At 45.9% G+C, this 23,970-nt stretch overlaps 1 protein-coding gene across 1 annotated transcript in view; it reads right to left on the reverse strand.

The window, feature by feature from the left end:
- Positions 1-8,300, reverse strand: part of ANKRD55 (ankyrin repeat domain 55) — an 872,819-nt gene extending 864,519 nt beyond the window's left edge. The window contains exon 1 of the mRNA XM_069222305.1: positions 7,603-8,300. Within this exon, the coding sequence (XP_069078406.1) occupies positions 7,603-7,642 (40 nt within the window). The 5' untranslated portion in view covers positions 7,643-8,300. The remainder of the gene's footprint in view (positions 1-7,602) is intronic.
- Positions 8,301-23,970: the final 15,670 nt, after the last annotated feature.

Consider the following 23,970-nt stretch of genomic DNA (forward strand, 5'->3'; position numbering starts at 1 on the left):
ACATTGGCTACTTTTCACTAATAAGGGATAACTGGACCTGGTGTAAGTACCTTTGGTACCCACTACAAACCAGGCCAGCCTCCTACATCCACCCCACCCCAGCTCTTAAAACTGCTCCTTACCCTGCCCTGAGCCCCAGCACCTGGCCCCAGCCCTTACAACTACCCGTTCCCCTCCCCTACCCCTTGCCAAAAACAATCCAGTCCCCACATGCCATGAGCTGTAAAACCACCCACCCCTAAAAACTACCCTCCCCCCAAATCTAGCCCCACTTATCTGGCTGCATCCTGCTCTTTATCTCTCGATCTTTCCATGTTCCTCCTCCAGCCCATCCGCACAGCTAGACCGCTGTCTGCCTTAACCACGCACTTACATGGTTAAGGCAGATGCGTGGTTTAGGCAAGCGTTGTTCCGCTTGTGTGGAATTGGCACACGTGACTCAGCCCATGTTGTAAAGGCAGTTTCCCAGAGATTGGTGGATGGAATACTCAGTCACAAACATGATAGATATTCTGTCCGCAAGTACCACTGAATATAATGCACTTGTAATATGGCCTTCCTGATAAGTGTCACATTTGCGATGGTGGATCCCATCCATCAATCTCTAAATCAGGCCCCATGTGCTGTTCAACATAGAATTTGTCCTGGAATTCTATTAATCTAGAAAGATTTCCTGTGCATAGACAAATGCAGACAGGTCAGGTGCATTTGATGTGTCGTGCATACTACAACACACAAGCAAGGTATTGGTTTCTCAGGGAAATCAATGCATTCCCACTTGTTTGTGTCTGTTTCAACAAGGCTTTAGTTTTTGATGCAAAGTCTGGTCAGGGTATCCGGAATTGGAATTTACATCAAAACCTATGGGCATTTGCATTAATAAACCTCAAAATAGCCTTCTTGATGCAAAGCGACACAAAGTGGATTTAACACTGTGAAAAGATGTGTTAACTTTGGTGTGAAGAACCTCTTTTGCGATGAAAAGTAAACCACTGCTATCACTCTGATCTGCGTTGCGTTGTGCGAGAGCTGGCACACAGCTGGCACAAAGCAATAAATTATTCTGGCCCCGGTTGCGTTACAGCTCATTTACTTTTAGTGTTCCCTTCGTCCTGTTGCATGTGTGTTTCCTTCTCTTTCACATAATTTAAAATTCCATCTTTGGATGCTTGTAGATAGCATCGACCATCAAGATGATATACAGAAGTCGCTTTTCAGACGCTTCTTTGTGTGGCTAAAGGTATTAATTTGTTCTAGGATAGGAGTTGTATGACAAACACAATGAGACTTTAATACATAATGATTGAAGGTGTAAGGTACGTTTGGCATTATAAATGGTTTAGAAAATACAAAATCTGAATGTGCAATAACATTGAATTTTGTATAGTTAGGGGATTATCCCGAGTCAATTTTCAACATAACTGCCATTATTGAATGTCTGTTAATATGGCTGGGAATGATAGAATGGGTCTGAACTTTTTTCATGTTACCTTTTTACGGTCTATATCAATGCCATTTTAAATAAATTAAAGTTCAGGCAGACTCAGAGAGGAACCAGTGCAAGTGAACATATGTAACAGGCCTGTTAGTGTGCATGCTTAGCTAACCTCTTCAAAACCAAAGAAAATGTCTTTGCTATGGTCCGGTTTTTCAGAAGAGGGTTGTTCAAGGTGAAGCACCTTCTGCATTTGTAAACACTTTTTCTATTATTTTGTGCTACACATATAGCAGACGTACTGTTTTATAGTCCATCCCTGCTGACCCCAACCACCACACTACTCAAACAATCCTAGACGTCATACTCTTGTAACAAGTAAATGTTGTGCAAACCACCAAAGTGCCTCTTTTTTTCATTCTTCTCTTTCTGCCCCCCTCCCAAAAAAAACAAAAATCACATCCAATTGTTTGTTTTTTGGGGGGATAAGAGCTACTTATGTTCACTGAAAATCATCCCAAGCTACTAACATTATAGCGTTGTAATAGTGAGCACATCAGTCAAGATTACATTAGTGGCCCCCATATACAAGATAGCAAGAAGCAATTAGGACCTCAGTGCATCACACAGAGTTGCCAGAAATAATATAAAAAGGCTTTGGGGGTCATTACGACCTCGGCGGTCTTTTCAAAAGACTGCCGAGGCCGCGAGACACAGAATACCGCCATTACCGGCGGTATTTCTGTCTCCCTATTATGACATTTCCGCTGGCCCAGCGGAAATGTCACATCAACATTGCAGCCGACTCGTAATAGAGCCGGCGGCAATGCTGATGTGCAGCAGGTGCAGTAGCACCCGTCGCGCATTTCACTGCCTGAAATTCGGGCAGTGAAATGCGCGACGGGGCTATGCCTGGGGGCCCCTGCACTGCCCATGCCAAGTGCATGGGCAGTGCAGGGGCCCCCAGGGGCACCCCAAGTCCCCTTACCGCCGGCCTTTCCATGGCGGTGTGTACCGCCATGGACAGGCCGGCGGTCGGGTACTCATAATCCCCAGGGCAGCGGTGCATGCACCGCTGCCCTGGGGATTATGACCGCCAGGCGGAATCCTGGCGGCAAAGTGGAGGGGCCGGCGGTATGGCCGTGGCTTTTACGCCACGGTCATAATTGCTGACGGAACACCGCCAGCCTGTTGGCGGTGTTACCGCCAACATACCGCCGGCCGCCAGGGTCGCAATGACCCCCGGAGTCTTTTTGGAATGTTTTACATATAGAATGCATTACTGCCATACGGCAGTGCCCTGGTACCAATGTAATAACATTAGGCATACGTCTCCACAATGCTGCATGATCTATCACTCAAATGTCAGCTTTCAATATGTTTTGGAAATTTGGCCCTGTTTCTCCAAACATCAATTTATGAATCCTCAAAATACACATATGTTTGTCTCAAATACAATTATTATTTCAAAACCTAGGGTGAACTGCATCCAAGACAGCCACTTACAGGTGGTGGAGAGCTACCAGTAGCTCACAAGCAACTCATTGGAGAAGCATACTTTATAGAAAGGTTGGCATTAATGCGCAATTGCATGGCAATTAATTACAAATTATGATAAAAATCCAAAACATAAAACATGACCTTTGTGTATAGTGTAACATTTACCAATATTTTTGTCCCTTGATGATATTAAGCATCAAGGTAAGTAAACTCTTATCTAATGTCTGTATATTATTCTAATGGCAGAGACTCTGAAAAGTGAGGTCATGTCGCTTTGCCTTCCACGTACAAGAGTTTGCTCCATGTATATTGTATTTTGGTAACTGTGTGCTTCAGTGTCTTTTGGATGCAGACTGTTTTCTGTTGGTTGTAATTTACTCTATCTGGGGTCAGATATGAAGGTTAATTTACCAAGTGCCAGAGAGAGCCTAGTATCATCTTGCAACCTTTGACCCAAAATGGCATCAAAAGTTCAACTGTTTTTGCAAACCCTAAGAGTCCCATTTGCCGTAGAGGGACTAAGGAAATGGTCGGTATGGAAACTAAGGAGTGCGAGAAGGGTTGAAAACCATGTTATTTACTTTTCCTGTTGCTACCATCATGAGTTCCAGGTTAGCAGGGGCATTGCCACGGGTAGCAAAGAGCAATATATAGGTGGTGTAGCATCTGCTGTCCCTGGCTACCTCTAAATGACATACCTGAGGCAATTGCCTTATGATGTACCAACACAGCTTGTGAACATGAATTACTGGGTCTTGTATTTCTGATCTTTGTCCATGTCAATGGCTGTGTGCCCCAAGTAGCCAGACTAGTGTCTGTTGGCTTCCCATTAGTGCTAAATTGTAGAATGGCCTTCATTTTGCCTTAAGACGAATCTCCAACTATCTGTACTTCAGGAAAGCAATTAAAGTGTTCCTATTTAAAAAAAGGTGGGATGCATTTTTTAACTGGTATTTACCACTGCTCACTCATTTTAGTTAGTTCTGGTTTGGTTTTAGCATCAATGGGGCACTCAGGGGGTGTATGTTGCACTTTATAAGTAAACAATTCAATTAAAATCAAATTGATGAGACATGTTTACCCACTTGCTTTGAGTTTGTCTATATTTCCACACCATTGTCTGTCTGTGTCATGTCTAAGGGCCCGATTTAGATATTGGCGGACGAGTTACTCAATCACAACGGTGATCGGTATCCCATCCGCTGAAATCTAAATCCCATAGGATATAATGGGATTTAGATTTTGGCAGATGGGATATCTGTCACCGTTGTGACACAGTAACTTGTCTGCCAATATCTAAACTCGGCCCTTAATCTTCATTGCGCAGGTGCCTCACATTGTCTGTCCCAGTGAAGACATCCCAATTACAATGAGAGCAGCTCTGTGGCTTCAGCAACTCCAGGGACACAACTGGACTGTCTCCCCATTCTGATGTAGGGGTATCCTTGACGTAGCATCAGTAGGATCCCGGTCTTAATTTTCTATTCTCTCCTTAGCGTTTCCATATAACCCTCCCCACCACAGTTGAGCATTTCAATCTTTTTAGAGGAGCGTAAAGTATTACATCATGATGCATTATGTGAGTCTGCATATAAATCACATATGCATGCATTAGCTTAGGATTTTCAGAGAGGGTAACTTCTATGTATTAAAAATGTTAGAAGCTTACAAGTGGTATATTCAGGACATTTACACACCTAATCATTAGCGGTGTACTTTCTACTAGGACTGGTTGATAAATTCTGCTCCACCGGCGGAGTTTGTGCGCTCTGCACAGAGTTCCCAAAAACACCACAGAGTGGTGCGGAGCAGTTTTTTTCCTCTTGCTCACCAACTGTAGGTTGGCAAGCGCGTGTGAGAAAAATCAAATAATAGACCACCTGCAGTTGAGGCAGGTCGCTACTGCTCGCATTGAGAAACCTGCCGCTCACATTGAGGAAGCTGCTGTTTGAGTAGAACATCTACTCGAGCAGCAAAAACAAGAAATGCCCTCTTGCACGGCACATTGTGCCGCTTGTGCTGATTACACAGTATGGGACAAACTCCCAGTGTTAAAAATCAATGCGAGCAGCACGACTTACCAAACTCTGCCGCTCGCAGACCTTGGGGTAGCGCGGCAGAGTTTTTTCTTCACTTTTCAGAGTTCCGCATAGCAGAACTCTGTGAACTCCGCCGAGGCCTACTTTCTACTTTTTAAATTACAACAACAATCTTAAGCATATAGCAGTCCTTGGTGAATGCATATTATTCGATCTGTGGTTAAAGCTAATTTTTTAAGCAAAACTCCAAAGCTTTTTAAAAAGTTCTGGGGAAATTATGAAAGCCAGACTGGACCATGATAAAGTCTTGCACTCAATGGCTACCAATTGCAAAATATCTCTCTATTAATAGAGTCTACATTGCTCACATCTCAATTCATGGCACAGGATCAGTCTTCCTTCTGTCCAGTCGCATGATGTGCCCCTTGAATAACAAATCAGTAATATCAATGGATCAGAATAGTAAGGACAGAATATTGAAAATAAAATATCGAAGGGTAACTCCAGATTTTCCATAGCTAACTCCACATATATGTACCTAGGAAGTAAGAAAGAAAGCAAAAAACTAGGTCTGGTTATTTACAAAAACATGGTATGGCAAACCCAGGCTGAAATAAAATGAACCAATCTGTATCTGTAAACTTCAATACGACCTCTCACATACTTTTCATTCAATATGATGAATACTTATTGCTCCATGACAACTGGAACGGGAATCACACCTCTGAACTTCACGCACTACATCAAGCATCACACATAGGCTTCACCACAAATCAATATTTCACCAACCGTAAGTAACAAGATAACAAGGTACTCGACCACCAAGAAACCACTTTGGGACTTTGATGGAAGTGTGAAGCACTATATAAAGGTTACAATACAATGTGAGGAAAGGCAATTTCAACAATCTCAAATCGAATTTCTATTAAATTCTAATGCATCTTGGGGCTTTTATGATCTTATACAATATGCTTACGCTGAAAATCACACACTGTAAAGAGAAATATTACATTGTTTTCTACAAAATATTTGTGTCTGGAACGCTTTAACATGTGCTAGAAGCTGGATAAATGTCTCTTTGGATTTTAAACTTCACGTTGCTTGTAGTTCCTAAACGATACCCAAGCAAATAGGTTTTGTGGATTTTGACTCTAGTGAAATTCATATGTACAATCAAATATCCATTGTCGAAGTAATTCATTTGCATTGGTAGAAGCTTCCAGTGCAACTGGGGAAAAAACGGTGGGTATGCAAAGTATGAGACACATACGAAATAAGCTGCACTTGGATGCTAATTCACGTTCAGAATTCTTACAAATATTGAGTACTTGTATTAAGCATGTGGGAGAAACACTGGTTTAGTTGGCCTTATCGCTAAAGTTCACTTTATAGAGTATTATAAAATGTAAATTTCAACACGTTCAAACTCGAAACACACAAATAAGGCTTTAATTAAGAAATAAATGAAACACTGCCAAACGTGATACTGATTTTAACACTCTGAGGGAGTATTCTTCAAACGAGCTCACGTTTTTGTGCCTTCCATTCCTAGCTCGAAAGGTGACAAGATTAATGGTGACGTCGCCATTTTCATAATACCAAAACCGTGACGTCGTCCGGAAATGTGAAATAACCTGAACTTCAAGACCGACGTTTTCGAAAATCCGTATCGCGATAGTTGTGAAAATACTGGCCTTTATGCCCACAAATGGATGCGCGAATTTGCAACGCTCAGTGCAGCTTCTGAAAGGCCCATTTTGAAAGCGTTTAATCAGTACTTCGCCTGGTCAGACTGAACATAATTTCTAATATTTAGCACTTATGTGCTCCAACAATTCGATGGAAAATAAAAGCGAAAAAGAAAAAGGAATTTAGGCCGCATTTTAAACAACGCTCATAATTTCATTTATATCAACGGACCTATAGTCTAGAGGCCAAGAAACGTATTTTGAAGTGGTTCTGTTATTCAGTCAGGACACTTCGGCACCAAAGGAAGCCTTTGAATCGTAATTGGTAGAAAGAGCGTCAGGCTAGGACCAGAAAATAGAGACTGAGGTAGAGCGGCTGTTAATGTAATTCCCTTCACACGAACGCAAGCAGCCTTTTAGCATATCACTACAAGAAGCTCTTCGGTTTAAGTATAAAAACAAGGGACAACCACGCACACAGAACATACATAGGGGTCAATAAGAACGTTTTTGAAAACGTCACTGTAAAATGACAGCTGAGAGCCTTCTCATTTCCATAGCAACCAGCCCTGTCCTCAGGTGAAGCTGAGTTTGTAGTAGACTGGTGGGCGTCGTGGTGCACTGGCGCCGTGCAGGCAAGAGTGCGTGCGACGGAACGTCGCAAATAAGTCAATTAGCACGCGAGCACCTTACACATCTTTTTTAATTACTTGCCAAATGCCAGAAAGACGTACCACACTGCCAAACAAACGACACAACGCGGACTCCACTCCAGTAATAAATATGAATTCACACAAACGCAATATAGAGTGTAGAAGTCACCGAGACGACTTGCACGTGTACACGTCTTTTACTAAGATCGGATGCTTTTTGCGCACGCACGTTGCATCTGGGCGTGGGGACAGAAAGGTCGCCTTGAAATTAACGGAAATGGACTTACCTTTATGGCGGTCAAACACCGACGCGGTGCTAAAATCCATGGCTGCCTATATCATTATTTACAATGAATACAAGCACGTGCCACACCTGGGCTTCCGGATAGGGGTCCAAGATGGTACAACAGAGGGAACACGCAGTGGCAGCAGCCGCCACGTCCCCTCGCATGAAAATGCAAACTCCCTCTGCAGACGAGGCTGGCTGTTGTCAAGGCACGGTCTGCCTCCCACATAAGGTGAAACCGGTACACTCCCCCGGCCGGAGGACCACTTTAAGGACAGGCGCACTGCGAACTGGGCAGCCGACAAGCTGCGTTGTTGTCATTTCGAGAGGCCCCTGAGAAAAGAGATGCGCCCGAGGAGGGGGCACCTTCCTTCCGCCAGGTCCCGGGGATACACTGCAGAGCTGCTAGCATCAGCGCCGGCGGCTAAACGAGGATGCAGGCATTAGCCGGCAAAGAGCGTGTGCACAGCTGCCGCGTATGCAGCCTGGGTGCTAATCTGCTTCTCAGAGCCCTGCTGCTCCAGCAAGCTCGCGCACTGCTGCGCTAGCAGCCTATGCTACCTTAATTACGTTTTATTTAAATATTGTAGAACAGTTAGAACACTTTGTCGCACAATTTGGTAATTAAATGACGCCCACCGTTATGAGACACACACCGTATTATATGCTGCAGCTATCTGTGAAATGTGTAGGTAATACGCATTCGATTCGCCGTTGCAGATTGGCTCTCCTTTCTAAAAAGCAGCAAAGGATGCTTGGTGAGTGGTGAGCCTTCTGGCTTTGGCTTTAAAGAGCCACCGAGCACTTCCATCATTGACGGCTGGTTTCAGGTGGCTATTCCTGCAAGGAGTTAGACGCCGGAGGGTTTTTTACCAGATTATTGGTGGAGCCCATGCTAGGATAGTTGAGCTGAATCAAAGCAAAAAAAGTCTGCGCAGCCCATGGGATGACTTGATCCATGAGTATGTATGTATGTGGTATTTCTATAGCACAAATCTAACCAAAAAGCAGCGGAGTCATAGTAAAATTCCAGTGTAAACTCAATGAGTGGTAGGAGAGGTAGGTGGTTTGTGGACTGGTAATGCCTTGTGATGCACGAGTACTATGTCGAATGGAAAGTCTCCCCGGAATGACTGCGTTAACCCAGTTTACCCAACCATGCATAAACCCCTAATTTATCATCTTGTATAGCATCAACCAGTGTCCAACACAAATGCTGCTCTACTATGAATTGGAACATGGAGTAAAAAGCCCTAAAATTGACTAGGGGCTAATTAGGCAAGATCATGTGAAATTACGTACATTGCTTCATCATAGGAAGAGAGTTGTCAACCTTGCCGTCTTTTCTCTTGAATAGGAATGGGTCTAATTTCCATTTTAAACAGAGGTACACACTTTGCTAGATATTGTGGGTTTGTACGTATTAGAAAATGCTGCCTAATTTAGATGTTGTTCAGTTTGCATTAGTAGGCCACAGCCAGCTTGTGTTGACAGCTATTCGTTTTGCAGAATAACAGCACGTTTATTTTATGTGCATCATCCTTTCTCTTTATGTATGCTTGTGTGTTTTTCCATTTCAGCGAATCATCAAAAGCAAGGCTCAACTGTACTGTCTGTAATGTTATATTTGTGCTCAGTGGACAAAGCAATGTTCAGGGTTTTACTCTATTCTTGAACATTTCAAGGTTTCCTGCTGATGTTTCGTGTATATGATTTATTAGCTGGAAAAACATTGAATTATTGTGTTAGAAAAAAATAATTAACTTAAATACGTATTCATAGCCTGGGGGCGTGGCCACGAAGCCGAAGATGGCGCACGCTTGATCCGTCTGCTCTGGAGGGGCCTAAACTTCTCCTGTTATCCTGGGCCACCCCCCGGGGCAAATTGACGGGGAGCGAGAGCGGGGACCCGTGTGGGTGACCCGAGCACCAGCGGAGCCCAGACCGAGCCTGGCGGAGCCCGTTGGAGACGGCCGGCGAGCCCCACGGCCTGGGGCCTGTCGCCGCGTTAATGCCGGGAGCCGGACTGAGCGAGTGAGCGGGCGCGCGGCCGGGCGTGGGACCGCGTGCCGTTTGAGGGGGAGCCGGCTGACCGCGGCTGGGGAGGCGGGGCGGCCCCCCTCCTGCCTGGAGGTTGCTGGTGAGCGGAGGGACTCCTGCAGGGCTGATCGTGGAAAGCCTCGGGTTCCCGAGACCGCGGAGGACGGTGTGACGGTGGCCTGGGATGCGTGCGGGCCCTCCGCCCCCATCCTCGCAAGTAAGGAGAAGCAACAAGAACGTGCGCGACTGGAGCCCCTGGGCCTAGCGGGGGGCCTGGCTGCCGGGAGCCTTGCTGTGGCACTGACCCTGCATGCGGCACGGTGTGTCTGGCGGAAGGGGCCTCTGGTGTAGCGGACACCCACTTTGAACACCGGCACACACCTGCGGAACGGGCCGGGCCCCGGGAGGGCCGCCCTGAAGGAGGAAAGTACCAGACCCCCGGCCGAACGAGATGATCGGCGGATAGAGGGGCCCCCTGTTGGATGGTCGTGCCTGTGGTGGCCTACTGCGCGAACGGAGCGCTGGCCCCTGAGCTTGGGGCTGGCATGGCGGGCCCCGGGCCACAGAACATGAAGGATCGCCCAGCTGCATCTGGGGAGATGAGAATCCCGGGGTGACCCCGACTGGGGCATGTCACTCGAGGAGCTGAGTATCAGCGGACGGCCGATGGCCCAGGGGTAAGGCACAGCGACGCGGCGCTTTGCGGCACCTCCTTAAGAGTGGATGAACTGCCTAGCAGGGCTCGCCTGCCGAAACGGGATGGGAGCGGTCCGCGGTACCCCGTGCGGTGGCCACCGCGGGGGGTTGTAGATAGTGGGCGCCTTGCCTGTCCGGACCGGTCTGGCTCCTGAAGTGGCGACTACTGTGATCGAGCTGGTGTGGTGCCTCTTGTCCTGGTGCAACGCGCCCGAGTCCACTGAGATCCAGAGCGAGAAAGCACAGGTCTCTGGTGCTGGTGGGATTCTACCTGGCGGCCCCTGCGGGCTTTGAACTGCGCTGGAGACGGAAGTCCTAGATGGGGGATCCCCTGAACTAACGCACGTGGTCCGATTCACCACTGGAGGGGACGATCTCCTACGCAATCGATGTCCCCTAAGAACCGCCACAAGGCTAAAGTCATGGACAGCACAGCGGCCCCCGGGCGCAAGGGGGGGGACGTGCAGGGTCCACTGCAGGTCAATGTACAGGACACCCTGGACAAAATATTAGGTGCGATAGAAGACACTAAGTTAACACTGCAACACGACATCAATCAGGTCGCGGTCGAACTGGGCCTCTTGAGGGCTGACCATCACAAATTATCGGACAGAGTCAAAGAGACAGAAACCACACTGGCCGACATCGCACCAAAACTAAAAGACCTGCAGGCCGAAATGTCGCATCTCAGAGATAGAGTGATGCGACTAGAGCGAAGAGCTGAGGACGCAGAGGGGAGAAGCCGGCGGAATAACGTGCGAGTGGTGGGCCTCCCGGAGGGGGCAGAAGGATCAAATATGGTGGAATTCCTGGAAAAATGGTTGAGCACAGTGGTGGCACCGGGCCGGCTGACTTCATTCTACACTCTGGAAAGAGCACACCGCATGCCTGCGAGGCCCCTGGCGCCGGGCAGGCCCCCCGAGTGGTGATCGCAAGATTGCTGCACTATAGAGACAGGGACATCTTGCTACAAAGGGCGCGAGAAGAGGGCCTGTTTAAGGTAGCAAATGGCGAAGTCACGCTGTTCCCAGACTTTACAGTAGAGGTACAGAGTAAGCGTGCCTCATACATGGCAGTCAAAAGGGCTCTAAGGGACGAAGGTATACAATACTCGTTGCTGTACCCGGCTAAGCTGAAAGTAATGCTAGACAGTAAAACAACATTTCTTCAATCCCCGGAGGAGGCATGGGAATGGTTGGAAGCCCATGGCACCCAGACAGAGCGGCTCGGGAGGGGGGGCCCGACCGGAGGTGGACCACGCCGGCCCCCCAGGGGAAGACGGACCCGAAGTCGCCCGCACTTGGCGCCATCCCGGAACCAAAAAGAAAGTGGCAGAAGAGAAGCACTGGAGGCAGCGGCCCGTGTGAACGGAGAGGGGACCCCCCGGGAGGACTCTGGCGGTGAATCGGACGAGACCGTGATGTCATCGGCGGGGGGCTCGAGCAGCTCGGTGCAGGCCCCGGTAGTGACCCCACAGACTGCAGATGACCTCTGAGGCCCAGAGGCTTACCGGACACCCTGGGGCAGGCGCAAATGGTGCACTAATGGCCCCTCCGTGCTGGGCCACCCCCCTCCTGGAATCTCGCCTGTACAGGTGGACTGGCGAGAACTGCAACTAAAAGATGAAACATGCTGCACTGTTGCACAGGTGTTTTTTCTGTTTTTGGGCAGCCTACTGTTTGAGAGGTGCCCTGGGGAGGGGGAGTTGGGATAAGCAGTTACAAGTTAGGATGGCAAGGGGTGGTGAATGGTTGCGTAACAACAGTGCTTCACTAATGAACAGGGGACAGCAGACGGTAAGAGTAGCAAAGAGTAGCCAATGTAAATTTAAAAATCACCAACATGGCAGAATACAATTTCTTAATGTGGAACGTTAGAGGGATGGGGTCACCGGCCAAACGACACAAAATACTGGCTTATTTAAAAAGGAGGAATATACAGGTAGCAATGCTACAGGAGACCCACCTGGCGGCTGGTGAACCTGAGAGATTGAGACGTAGGTGGAGGGGGCGGGTGTTCGCAACAGAGTACTCAGCGTACGCAAGGGGAGTAATGATCTGGATCCGTGCAGGTGTTCCCCTAGAGATAGAAGCTTCCAACATAGATCGTGAGGGGAGGTTCGTGATTCTGGAGGGAAGGTTATACGGCACACCGATTGTCCTATGCTGCATGTATGCCCCAAATCAAGACCAGATCCTTTTTTGACGAAATTGTCGAGCCACCTCACCCGCCAGAGGAGAGGAGAGCTTTTGGTTGGAGGGGACTTCAATAGTATATTAGATGTAGACTTGGATAGATCCTCCCCCCACTGCAGGGTGCAATGTCAAGTAAGATAGCTGGGAAACTTAGTGAATGGATGAACTACTGGGGGCTGGTGGATATTTGGCGGGAACAACACTTACACAACAGGGATTACTCATATTATTCGGGCCTTCACCGACTCCACACAAGAATCGACAGGGTGGCGTGTACGGCAGACCTTGCACGTGGGATGGTTCACTCAGAATATCTGGGCCGTACACTGTCCGACCACACCCCTCTATTGGTAACATGGATGGCGGCAGAGATTAGGCCCCCCATTCCGGCCTGGAGATTGTCCCCTACAGCACATGAGGACCCAGCATATAGAGACACCCTGAGACAGCACCTGACTGACCATATTCAATTTAACAGTGGATCCACCACCTCTAGATCTACGGAATGGGAGGCCCTCAAGGTGGCGACAAGGGGTTTTTGTCTTGGACAATCGGCCGGAGTGAGACGCACACTTGAAAGGGAGCTGACTAAGCTAGAGAAGATAATACATGAGGGAGAACTTAATCAGGGGGCTGGCACACTAGTAAATGAGAAATATAATCAGGCAAAGAGGGACCATTCCCAGATCGAAGAACAACTCAGATGCCACAGCACACAAAAATACTTTGCCTCCCTACAATCTGAAGAGGGTAGGTCTGGGAAAATGTTAGCCTGGTTGGTGAGGCCGGGTGAAGAGGCCGAGCCCATCACAAATGTGCTGGATAAGCAAGGGACATGCAGAAGTAGACCAGGCCCTGTAAATGATGCATTCAAGGAATATTACACCTTTTTATATGGAAAACCGGCTGAAATCAGTACGGAGGTCTTTGATAATTACCTACAACATATACCTATAACGAACCTGATGGCCGGAGACAGGGATAGGCTGGGGGGCCCAGTGACGATGGCGGAGGTCAGGGAAGCTATAGCTCAATTAGCCTCAGGGAAGACCCCGGGAACAGACGGCCTCCCCATGGACTTTTATAAAAAATTCGAGAAGCAACTGACCCCCCAGTTGGTAGAGATGTATACAGAATCGCTACAGAATGGGATAGTGCCGTGCACCATGAGAGAGGCAATGGTAGTCCCACTCCCTAAGACAAAATCTAGGCAACCTTCGGTGACTGACTTCCGCCCCCTGTCAATGCTAAACAGTGATTTTAAAATACTAAGCAAGATCTTGGCCAACCGTTTACTCCCTCTTGTACCAACTCTGGTACATGTAGATCAGAATGGTTTCGTCCCGAATCGCAGCACCTCCTTAAACCTGAGACGTCTCTTTGCGGTCCTGAATATGCCTAGCGACACGAAACCTGCAGCAGGGGTGTTGCTCGCGGTGGACTTTGAGAAGGCATTCGACTCGATCAGATGGGACTACTTGAGAGCAGTGATGCTCCGTATGGGAATGGGTGAAGATTGGGTCAAATGGGTGGACTTGTTATACACGTCACAGCTGGCAAGAGTGAGAACAGGTAAAACAGTGTCCGGAACTTACCCAATTTACAGGGGAACCAGACAAGGTTGCCCATTGTCCCCACTGTTATTCGCCCTGGCCATCGAGCCGCTGGCGTCCCAGATGCGGCGGGAGGGCGTGGGTAGAGGAGTGGAATGGGGACACCAAGAACATATCATCTCGCTATATGCTGATGATATACTTGTCTACCTTAGGGACGGAGAGAAGGGTCTCCCATGGGCGCTGGGAGTGCTGGAGAACTATGGGAACATATCTGGACTTTGCCTCAACCGTAGCAAGACATGCGTGTTCCCTATGGCTCCGGGCGGCGAACGCCCGACAACATGCCCTGGGGATATGATTTGGGCCCCTCGAACCTTTAAGTACTTGGGTATACAGGTGTTTCAAGACAGGGCAGACTTGCGCGAGGGTAACCTGGGCAGAGCCCTACGATCCCTAAAGTCCTCGGTGTGGTTCTGGCGATCGCTGAAATTGACGATAATGGCCAGAGTAGCATTGTCCAAAATGGTCATGCTGCCCCCGCTTCTATACTACTTCGCTAACCTGCCCCTTCTGATTCTAACAGCGTGGTTTCGTGAACTAAACACCCTACTCAGGGAACTTATATGGGATGATGGTCGTAGACGCACCTCGCTCCAAATACTATGCAGGCCAACTAACCAGGGGGGTCTAGGAGCGCCAGATTTTGAAGCCTACTACCTGGCATCCCAGCTGCAATGGGTTGCCGGGTGGCTCACAGGTAAGGGTCACCTGGAGAGGTACACCGACCCAGTAGTGGAGGACATAAATCAGTTCATTGCTCGAATGACAAATAGGAAGCTCAATCCCCACATGCACAGCCCGATGACAAGAGTGGCGTCAGCATGTTGGAAGAGGTGCGTGAAAAGGGATGGCATTGTCCCCCCGTACTCTCCGTCCCTACCCCTGGCGGTACTCACGATCCAGGCAGGTGAGAGGAACCTGGGAGGCATGAGCCTCGGAACCTGGAGGAGAGCAGGAATAGAAACGGTGGGAGACCTGTTTCAGGAGGGAGTGTTGAGGTCTTTCACTAATCTTGTTGACAGTGGAGTCTCCCCGGGTCAGTTCCTTATGTATCATAAACTGATACATGTGCTGAAAACGCACTGGATCACGGTCAACGCGGAACCAGCCACCCACAGGGTGCTGCATCTCCTATTGACATCGGGAGATGAGTCCCATCTGATATCTAAATTATACCGAGTTCAAGTTGAGGATGCACTAGATTCCCTGCGGCCACTGAGAGAGAGATGGGGGAGGACAGTCGATAGGGAACCGTCAGATGCGGAATGGAACAGAGCTTTGGCTTACCCCCGGACCGTCGCTCGCAGCACACGACTGAGATATATACAATATAATTACCTCCACAGAACGTACCTCACCCCACATCGGCTAACAGTAATCTATGGGGGAGTTCCTAGGGTGTGCCCCAGATGTAAAAATGTAGACGCAAATTTTGACCACATGGTATGGACCTGTCCAGAGATCCAACTGGGGTGGGAAGAGGTGATGTCCGACCTATCGAGACTCCTTAATATGAACCTGACTCTGACCCCTGACAGATGTCTGATGGGCTTTGGGGATGGGTCGCCGCGGGGAAGAGTGGAGACCCGCTTTCTGAGTCTGGCACTGGTACTGTACAGGAGACAGATCGCAAAGAACTGGAAGGCACAGTTTCGGCCCCCCCGGGTTGGGTGGAGACAAGACGTTACAACATGGGCCAGAGCCGAACTCCAGGTCCTGAAGAGCGAGGAGGGGAGGGGACTGCGTCGCCACCCTATAGCACAGAAATGGGAAGTAGCAATGACAAGCTGGGACAATATATTGAGAACAGCGGACACACACACACCAACAGGAGTGGAGACTGGATAAACATAGGAAGGGAGGAGATGTTGCCTCACCCTCTAGGACATGGTAAGGGAAGACACGATAAGGCCGAGATTGAATAAAAGGCGGACAACAGGGGATAGAGCCCAGGACATTGAGTAACAGACAGGTTGGACCCGGTAGACGCCCCACCCACCTGAAACCAGACAAGTCTATGAGTAATGACACCATATATACTGGAAAAGCCAGGAAATGGCATCCCCCTGCATTAGCAGCCTCCACCCCCTACATTGCCATCGTGTTTAAGTTTAAGTTGATTAATGTTTGAAACGAGTTAAATGTGTTGTATAATAACTAGAAAAACATGACTCTGCTACACCAGGCCAATTGGGCAACCCATACGAGAAGAAGCGCCACTGATGTTCTATTCTTGCATAAGTTTAAAGTATAAAGGTTATCGAATAATGAAGTAGAACATTCAAACAATGTAGACAGTAGTGATATTAACACTGTTATGCACTAACACGAAGCAAACAAGATGGTGCTGTAAACATGATACTGTTTATTAAATAATAAAATGTTAATAAAAAAATATAAAAAAAAAAAAATACGTATTCATAGCCTAACCAATGAGATGAAGTAGGTGTCTCTAGAAATGCTTATGTGCAATAATATTACCTGGTTTATGTGATTGCAACATCACTAGTACAACCCTGAAATGTATGCAGCTTCTCTACTCTGAAACCTTACAAAAACTGTGTTATTTGGGAGTGAAACCAGAGTTTTTCTGGATTTCCCTAGAGGGCAGACTCTGCACTGGTCTCTTTACTGATTCATTCTTTTATTGGTTTCCTTCTCAGGCTGACCTTATGTTAGTCCTCCTGAAGAATTATACTTTGACTATTTAAACGGGTTGAATTATAATAGAATAACTGATTGCTTCTAGCTTTCTGTAATTATTATATTTTAGAGTATCCCCAGGCAGTTTAATCCTGGAATTGTTATCTGGGACAGACTTGTTTATTAGCCCTGGACTAAACTTGACAAAGACTCACAAGGTCTTAGGAAGACTCAGACAGTCCAGATCTTGTGTATTGACCCTTTTAACTAGTTAATTAGAGCATTGACACTATGGCCCTCATAATGAGTGTGGAGGTCTACAGACTGCCACACTCGCAGTGGCGGTCAGGACCGCCATTGATGCAGCAGTCCAACCGCCACAATATAACCCTGGCATTCAGACTGCCAGGGAATTGCCTGCTTCGCCAGGATCCCCGAGGCCGGGCAGTGGCGGAAATGGTAATCCGCACTTGGCATGGGCAGTGCAGTGGCCCCCTTGCCCAGCACCATTGCAATGCTCACTGTCTGCTTGGCTAAAGCTAGTGCACCCTGCTGGATAAAGCATTGCCGCCGGCTTGATTACAAGCCGGAGACAATGCTGTAGCGGGAGGCCATTGGGTGGAAACTGAGGTTTCCACCCGCTGACCTAGCGGGAAACTCGTAATAGCTCTGGTGGGGAGGTAGCCACAACAGCGGCAGCCACCCTGTCCGGAGATTGGCAGAAGGGTTTGCCTGTCCACCAAACTCGAAATGAGGCCTTAAGTATTATGAATAGTATATATCATACCTGTTGATATATCTAAATCACATATTCATGTGTTTCAAGTTTTTTCTCTGTCACTCAGAAACAGCAATGGATTATAGTAGGTGATGCACAAGCCAATATATCAAATATGCATGCATTTCTAAAAAATGAATCATGCTTTTATTGTAATAAGCATATATTAGGAAAAGTATGCTTTGCTTTAACATGGTATGCCCTCTTATGCTATCATTTGTATACACTGACCTCATCAAATAAATGTCATTCCAGACACGTCAAGGTAAATTATGTATTTATGATACATTAAAAACAGCTCACCAATGGGCATTAGTGTAGGTTTCCATCCTGGAATAGCCGAGGTTTGTGATCATATTCTGTTTTTATTGGTGTTCTGAAACGGACTTTTGACTGTGTGAGGACTATACAAAAGCAACTAAGCCAGTAATGATCACACATAGAAATGTAAAAAAGAACTTTTAAATGAAACTTTACCTTTTGTAACATCATAGGTATCTTTGATACATACTAAAGGGTAGTTCTATTTTTAATTTATACACAGGGACATCATTTTGAAATTAATAGGAGACATGCTTGATTTGTACATTAAAAACGGCTGTTCCAAGGAGTAAAACATGTTTTGGGCATATTTATTTTAAGTGATAGTGCAAACATACTTATAAGTCATAAACATGGTTTCATTGGCATTTTATGTGACCCTTGCTGCCTTTCCGTATGTTTATCCACTTAACTACTTTCCAAGATCTTTCAAGAAAGCAATCAGCACCTAGATTTAGGGCCATATTTATACTTTTTGACGCAAAACTGCGCTAACGCAGTTTTGCGTCAAAAAAATTAGCGCCGGCTAACGCCATTCTGAAGCGCCATGCGGGCGCCGTATTTAATCAATGACGTTAGCCGGCGTTAGCCGCCGGCGCTGCCTGGTGTGCGTGGAAAAAAACGACGTACACCAGGCAGCGCCGGCGTAGGGGGATATGGGGCTTGGGCGTCAAGAAATGGGGCAAGTCAGGTTGAGGCAATTTTTTCGCCTCAACCCGATTTGCGCCATTTCTTTTCACTCCCAACCCCCATAGAAATGACTCCTGTCTTAGCAAAGACAGGAGTCATGCCCCCTTGCCCAATGGCCATGCCCAGGGGACATCTGTCCCCTGGGCATGGTCATTGGGCATAGTGGCATGTAGGGGGGCACAAATCAGGCCCCCCTATGCCACAAAAAAAAACAAAAAAAAAAACACTTACCTGAACGTACCTTAATGTCCCTGGGATGGGTCCCTCCAGCCTTGGGTATCCTCCTGGGGTGGGCAAGGGTGACAGGGGGTGTCCCTGGGGGCATGGGAGGGCACCTCTGGGCTCCTTCAGAGCCCACAGGTCCCTTAACGCCTGCCTTTTGCAGGCGCTAAAAAACGGCGCAAAAGCGTCCGTCTGTAATTTTTTTTGACCCGCCCACTCCTGGGCGTGAATTTTGCCCGGGAGTATAAATCCGACGCACATGCCTCGGAGTCGATTTTTTAGACGTGAACGCCTACCTTGCATCTCATTAACGCAAAGTAGGTGTCCACACTAAAAAATGACGCAAACTCCATGGACTTTGGCGCTAGACGCGTCTAACGCCAAAGTATAAATATGGAGTTAGTTTTGCGTCGAAATTGCGTCAAAAAAAACGACGCAATTCCGGCGCAAACGGAATATAAATATGCCCCTTAATGTGTGAAGCCTGGATGTGTAGGAGTTTGCTGATGTCTTTCAGAGCTGTAATGTCCAGGTCATGCCCGATTTAACAAGTCTCCACATATGGATTATTGCAGGGACTTAGCCATTACGTGCCAGCATAACCTCTCTGCCAGGCCAGAGGATCATACGGTTTCAGTAGGTTTGTGCATGGCCCATCACAAATAGGCAAATACATAGGATGAGAGTCTTCACCCTCTCGAGCACAGCTCCTGCACATCAGTCACAGGTATTTTTTTAACATAATATCAAGGTCCAAATATTGTGATACAAAAACTTAGCAGAAACAAAATCAAGTAAAAAATGTTGACTTTACCTAATTCCTATGTAAAATACACAAATGTTGACTACAAAAATTTAATAGACAATGATATTGGCATTACACAGGTAGGTGTCTTATCCAGGTGACTGGTTGACACCTGTTCGGTATCAGTCAATAAGGACGTTCAATGAAGGACCACACGCCAATTATGAATACAATTTAGCTTTACTAGAATTTCAGGTAAATGTAGGCATTTAGCACATTAACAATAGTGGAATAAGAATAGCAATGAAAATCATTTATTTATATATAAGTACACTACAAAGAGCATCTATGCATATATATATAAGCAAAGAGTTCATTGACAGATATACGTTTTGATTAACTGTATACCAAAATGCATCACACTACGATGTTCAGGAAGCAAAATATAAATGAGTTTAATACTTCAGATAAGCTTCGATTTACTGCACACCAAAATGCATGTTTCAATTACTGCAGCAGGCTCACACTACGATGTTCAGGAAGCAAAATATAAACGAGCTGAATACTTCATATAAGCTTTGATTTACTGCACACCAAAATGCATGTTTCAGTTACTGCAGCAGGCTCTTTAGAAAGCAAAATATAAACAAGCTGAATACTTCAGGTTATAAACACAGAGCAAGCATAAATAATCAATCATAATAATAGAGCAGAGAAACAAAGGCCTTTCATCCCTGTGTGGAACTTAACTTAGTCCACGAAATGCTGGGAAGCCCTCTACCGCCTGCTTGGACCTCTCTCCCCCTCAAGCATCACGGTCAGCAAAACAGGGAGGCAGCGCTGGGCCATGGCAGCTTTCACAACTCCATCTGCGAGCTTCAAGTCCCTCACCCACACTTCAGTGCTTAAGTAACTCAAAGCTTGGATTCTATCTCTTTCTGGCATTTTCTAGCTATGTTATCAGCACTTGGCTGCTCTGCCCTTCCCCAGCCTTTGTTTTCATTCCATCTTCTCCCTGTACTCTCGTTCTCAAGGTTGAGGCAGTCTTCTACACAAACAAGCTTAAAAATAATATCATGAACTTTTCCACGTTGTTCGGATGTTTTAAGCAGGCATCACGCTCATCTACACTGCTCAAGCTAATTAATCCTTCGCGTCACAATGTCTTCCGCACCTTTCCCTATACTGATCAGTAGGTATATAAATGTAAAAATATTTAACATTATAATAACTGTAAAAAGATAATTTAACTTTATAAAATATAAAATGTTTATATGTGTGTGTGTGTGTATGTATATATATATATATATATATATATATCCTGAAATAAAATATATTTCAGGAATCCCCAGTTCCCCAGTCGCCATTCGGCCCCTTGCTGCAGCTGTACGTGGGGAATGACTGTGATAAACCAAACAGTTGCACGGGACTCGTGATGAGGGCTGGTGCCAAAACTCATCACGGCTTGCAGCGGAAGCATAATACATACTTTTGTTAGCAGCATCGTGATGCATATGTGTTGGTTCTTCCAAGAATGAGGAATGTGAACCTTGCAACTATTTGACCTATGTTGAAGGAAATGTAAAGATAAATGTAATAATTTAAAATAACAAAAACCCAACTAAATTTAAAAATATGTTTCACTCACTATCTAAGGAAATAGAATTAATAAACAGTAATATAATATTAAAATAACCGTACACATAATAATTAAACATATCTAAGAATATTATAAATATATACTTTCAAATTTTTTTAAAATGAAAGCTCTACACTATAATATTAAATCCTTAAAATTAAATACAAAATACATTAGTAAAGCTATTATTTCTCAAACAACTAAAATGCATGTTTTAAAAATGTAAATAAAGATATAACATTGAAATAAATATATGCTTTCAAATTAAATTGCAAAAAAGATCTGAACATTGTAAAACAAATCTAAATGAATTAACAAAATTCAAATACAAATAATTAATAAAGATGCTCAAATATTAACATAAATGAAATCCAAACAATAATAAAATAGATACAATTTAGGTAGAGGGGAGAGTATTACACATTTTAACTTCAATCTTATAGTCAATAAAAATGCATGTAAAAATGAAACAAACTTTTATAACTCATGGTAAATGAAAATTAAAAAAAACATGCATCAAAGACAACCAAATTTAACATTTGGCATTTAACTTAACAGTAGTTACAATGTGGGGAGGTAAAGGGTTAAGATTGACTATACCTACTCCACCTTAAGCAAAAGTAAATAACAGTATTGGCCTTTGAGTAGTCAGACACACTATTTCCACTCCAAACTGAGCAACAACAAGGAAAGTATTGGCTTTGGGGTGGGTGGTAGAATCTACCATTCCCACTCCAAACGCAATACAACTGGGTTATTGTTGGATTTTGGAAGGGCCATATTTACTGTTCTCTCTCCAAACGTAACAGAATGGGTAAAGTATTGTATTTGAAGAGGTAAGATTTATTAGTCACACTCCAATTTGAGCAAAAATAAAAAATAGTGTTGGACTTTGGAGGGCTTATATATACTATTCCTACTCCAAATGTAACAAAATCGAGAAAAGCGTTGGGCCTTCGGAGTGTCGGTTCATTATTCTTACTCCAATCTGAGGAACAGGAGGGAAGGTGTTAGACTTCTGGGGGTTCAGGTTTACTATTCCCACTCCAAAACTTGCAAAACTGGGGAAAGTTCTGGACTTTTAAGGGGTCAGTTTACTATTCCAACTTCAACCAGAGCACCAACAGGGAAAGTGTTGGGCTTTAAGGCATTGGATTTACCATTTCCACTCCAAACTAAGGAGCAGTAAGGAAACATTTAGACCAAGGCCCTCATTTTGATTTCGGTGGGTGGAAAAGCCCGCCTGTCGAAGTCCCGCGGTCACGTCACCGCCAGTACAGTGACCTTCCCACGGCCTCTACTACGAGTTTCCCACTTAGTCAGTGGGTGGAAACAGAGTTTCTACCAGCCTGCTGAGCTGCAAACAGCCCACAACACTGACACCGGCTCATAATTGAGCCAGCAGCAATGTTGCGGTGCGCAGGGTGCACCAGCACCCGTCGCACTTTTCAAAAGCGCGACAGGGCTGGCCATGGGGGACCCTGCACTTTCCATGCCAAGTCTCTGCCAGCATTTACATGGCAGTGCAACCGTCATGTAAACGCTGGCGGAGAGAGGGGTCGTAATCCTCAGGGCAGCGCTGCCCTGGTGAATTGAGACAGCCGGCACCGCTAGGCCGTTGGAAATGTGCTAGTGCTGGTGATCCAATCGTGGCTTGTTCACCATGGTCATAATGTGGAGGCCGGACCTAAATCCAGCATACTCATCTGGAATTTCTTTTTTTACACTTCCAGAAGGCTCACAAGTGTTTGTGTACCGTGTACTGTAGTGTAATTTGCAGCAAATACTGCACCCAAGTGGCACAGTTATCTACTGAGGGAACCATCATCAAGGGCAAGTATATTGTGAGAATTCTGTGTTTGTCATGGGGTCCCATATGGGGGAACACTGCTTCAAGCGTGTTTTTTTTTTTTGTGCCTACCAAAATGGAATTTCATCACGCTTGATGGGTACCTTACCCAATTATTGAACGCACGGTCGCAGGAATTATCCCGGTTGTAGCCAAATGTGGTGCTACTGGAGCAGCCCTCGCTGGGGTGGTATTTAAAATCCATATCACAAATTCTATTATTTGTCTCTATATATCTACTAAATTATTTAATAAATGCCGTAAATCTGCTACTGGCATATTTGCTACATTGGGATGTGGTGTATATGTGGTTATTTCCAGCCATGTAGGCCCTTCATTACTTTGGGGTGCTAATCTGACGTGTACAACGTGTGGGAGGGCAACTTCCAACCAATTTTTGTCTTCTTGATGCGAAAGTAGTATTTCTAAATATGCATAAGCTCTATATTGTGTAGGTGCGTTTACTATTGTGTAATTGTGAAAAAAAGTATTTATTTCCATCTGCTGCTGGAAATGGGACTCGGGAATAGAAAATTTCTGTTCTATACGCATCATGTGCCTTTCCCACAAATTTAACATTCCCACCCTCATCTGTTAGTCTATGAGCTAATAGATATTGTGTGAGAGGTTGTCTCATATTTACTGAAATTGATACTTGTTGAGGGTCTGCCATTTTTTAGAATGGGAAGTTCAGACATAGAAACACTAATTTGGGGAATCCTTTTAAGGTTCACTTTTGAACAACCTACAGCCTCCTCATATTTATATATTAAAGAAAATGGAACCTACCATTTTCTTTTTTTTATTTCTGCCTTAGTCCTGCAGAAATCCAGCAGGATTGTGGCACTAACAGACATTTTTTTCTATTTTTGGCCGGGGGCGGGAGGGCCCTCTGATGACCCGCCAAAGGCTACCCTGCCCCTTTACATCAAATG

The sequence above is a fragment of the Pleurodeles waltl genome, chromosome 1_1, assembly GCF_031143425.1.
Source record: "Pleurodeles waltl isolate 20211129_DDA chromosome 1_1, aPleWal1.hap1.20221129, whole genome shotgun sequence".
Classification (NCBI taxonomy): Eukaryota; Metazoa; Chordata; class Amphibia; order Caudata; family Salamandridae; genus Pleurodeles; species Pleurodeles waltl.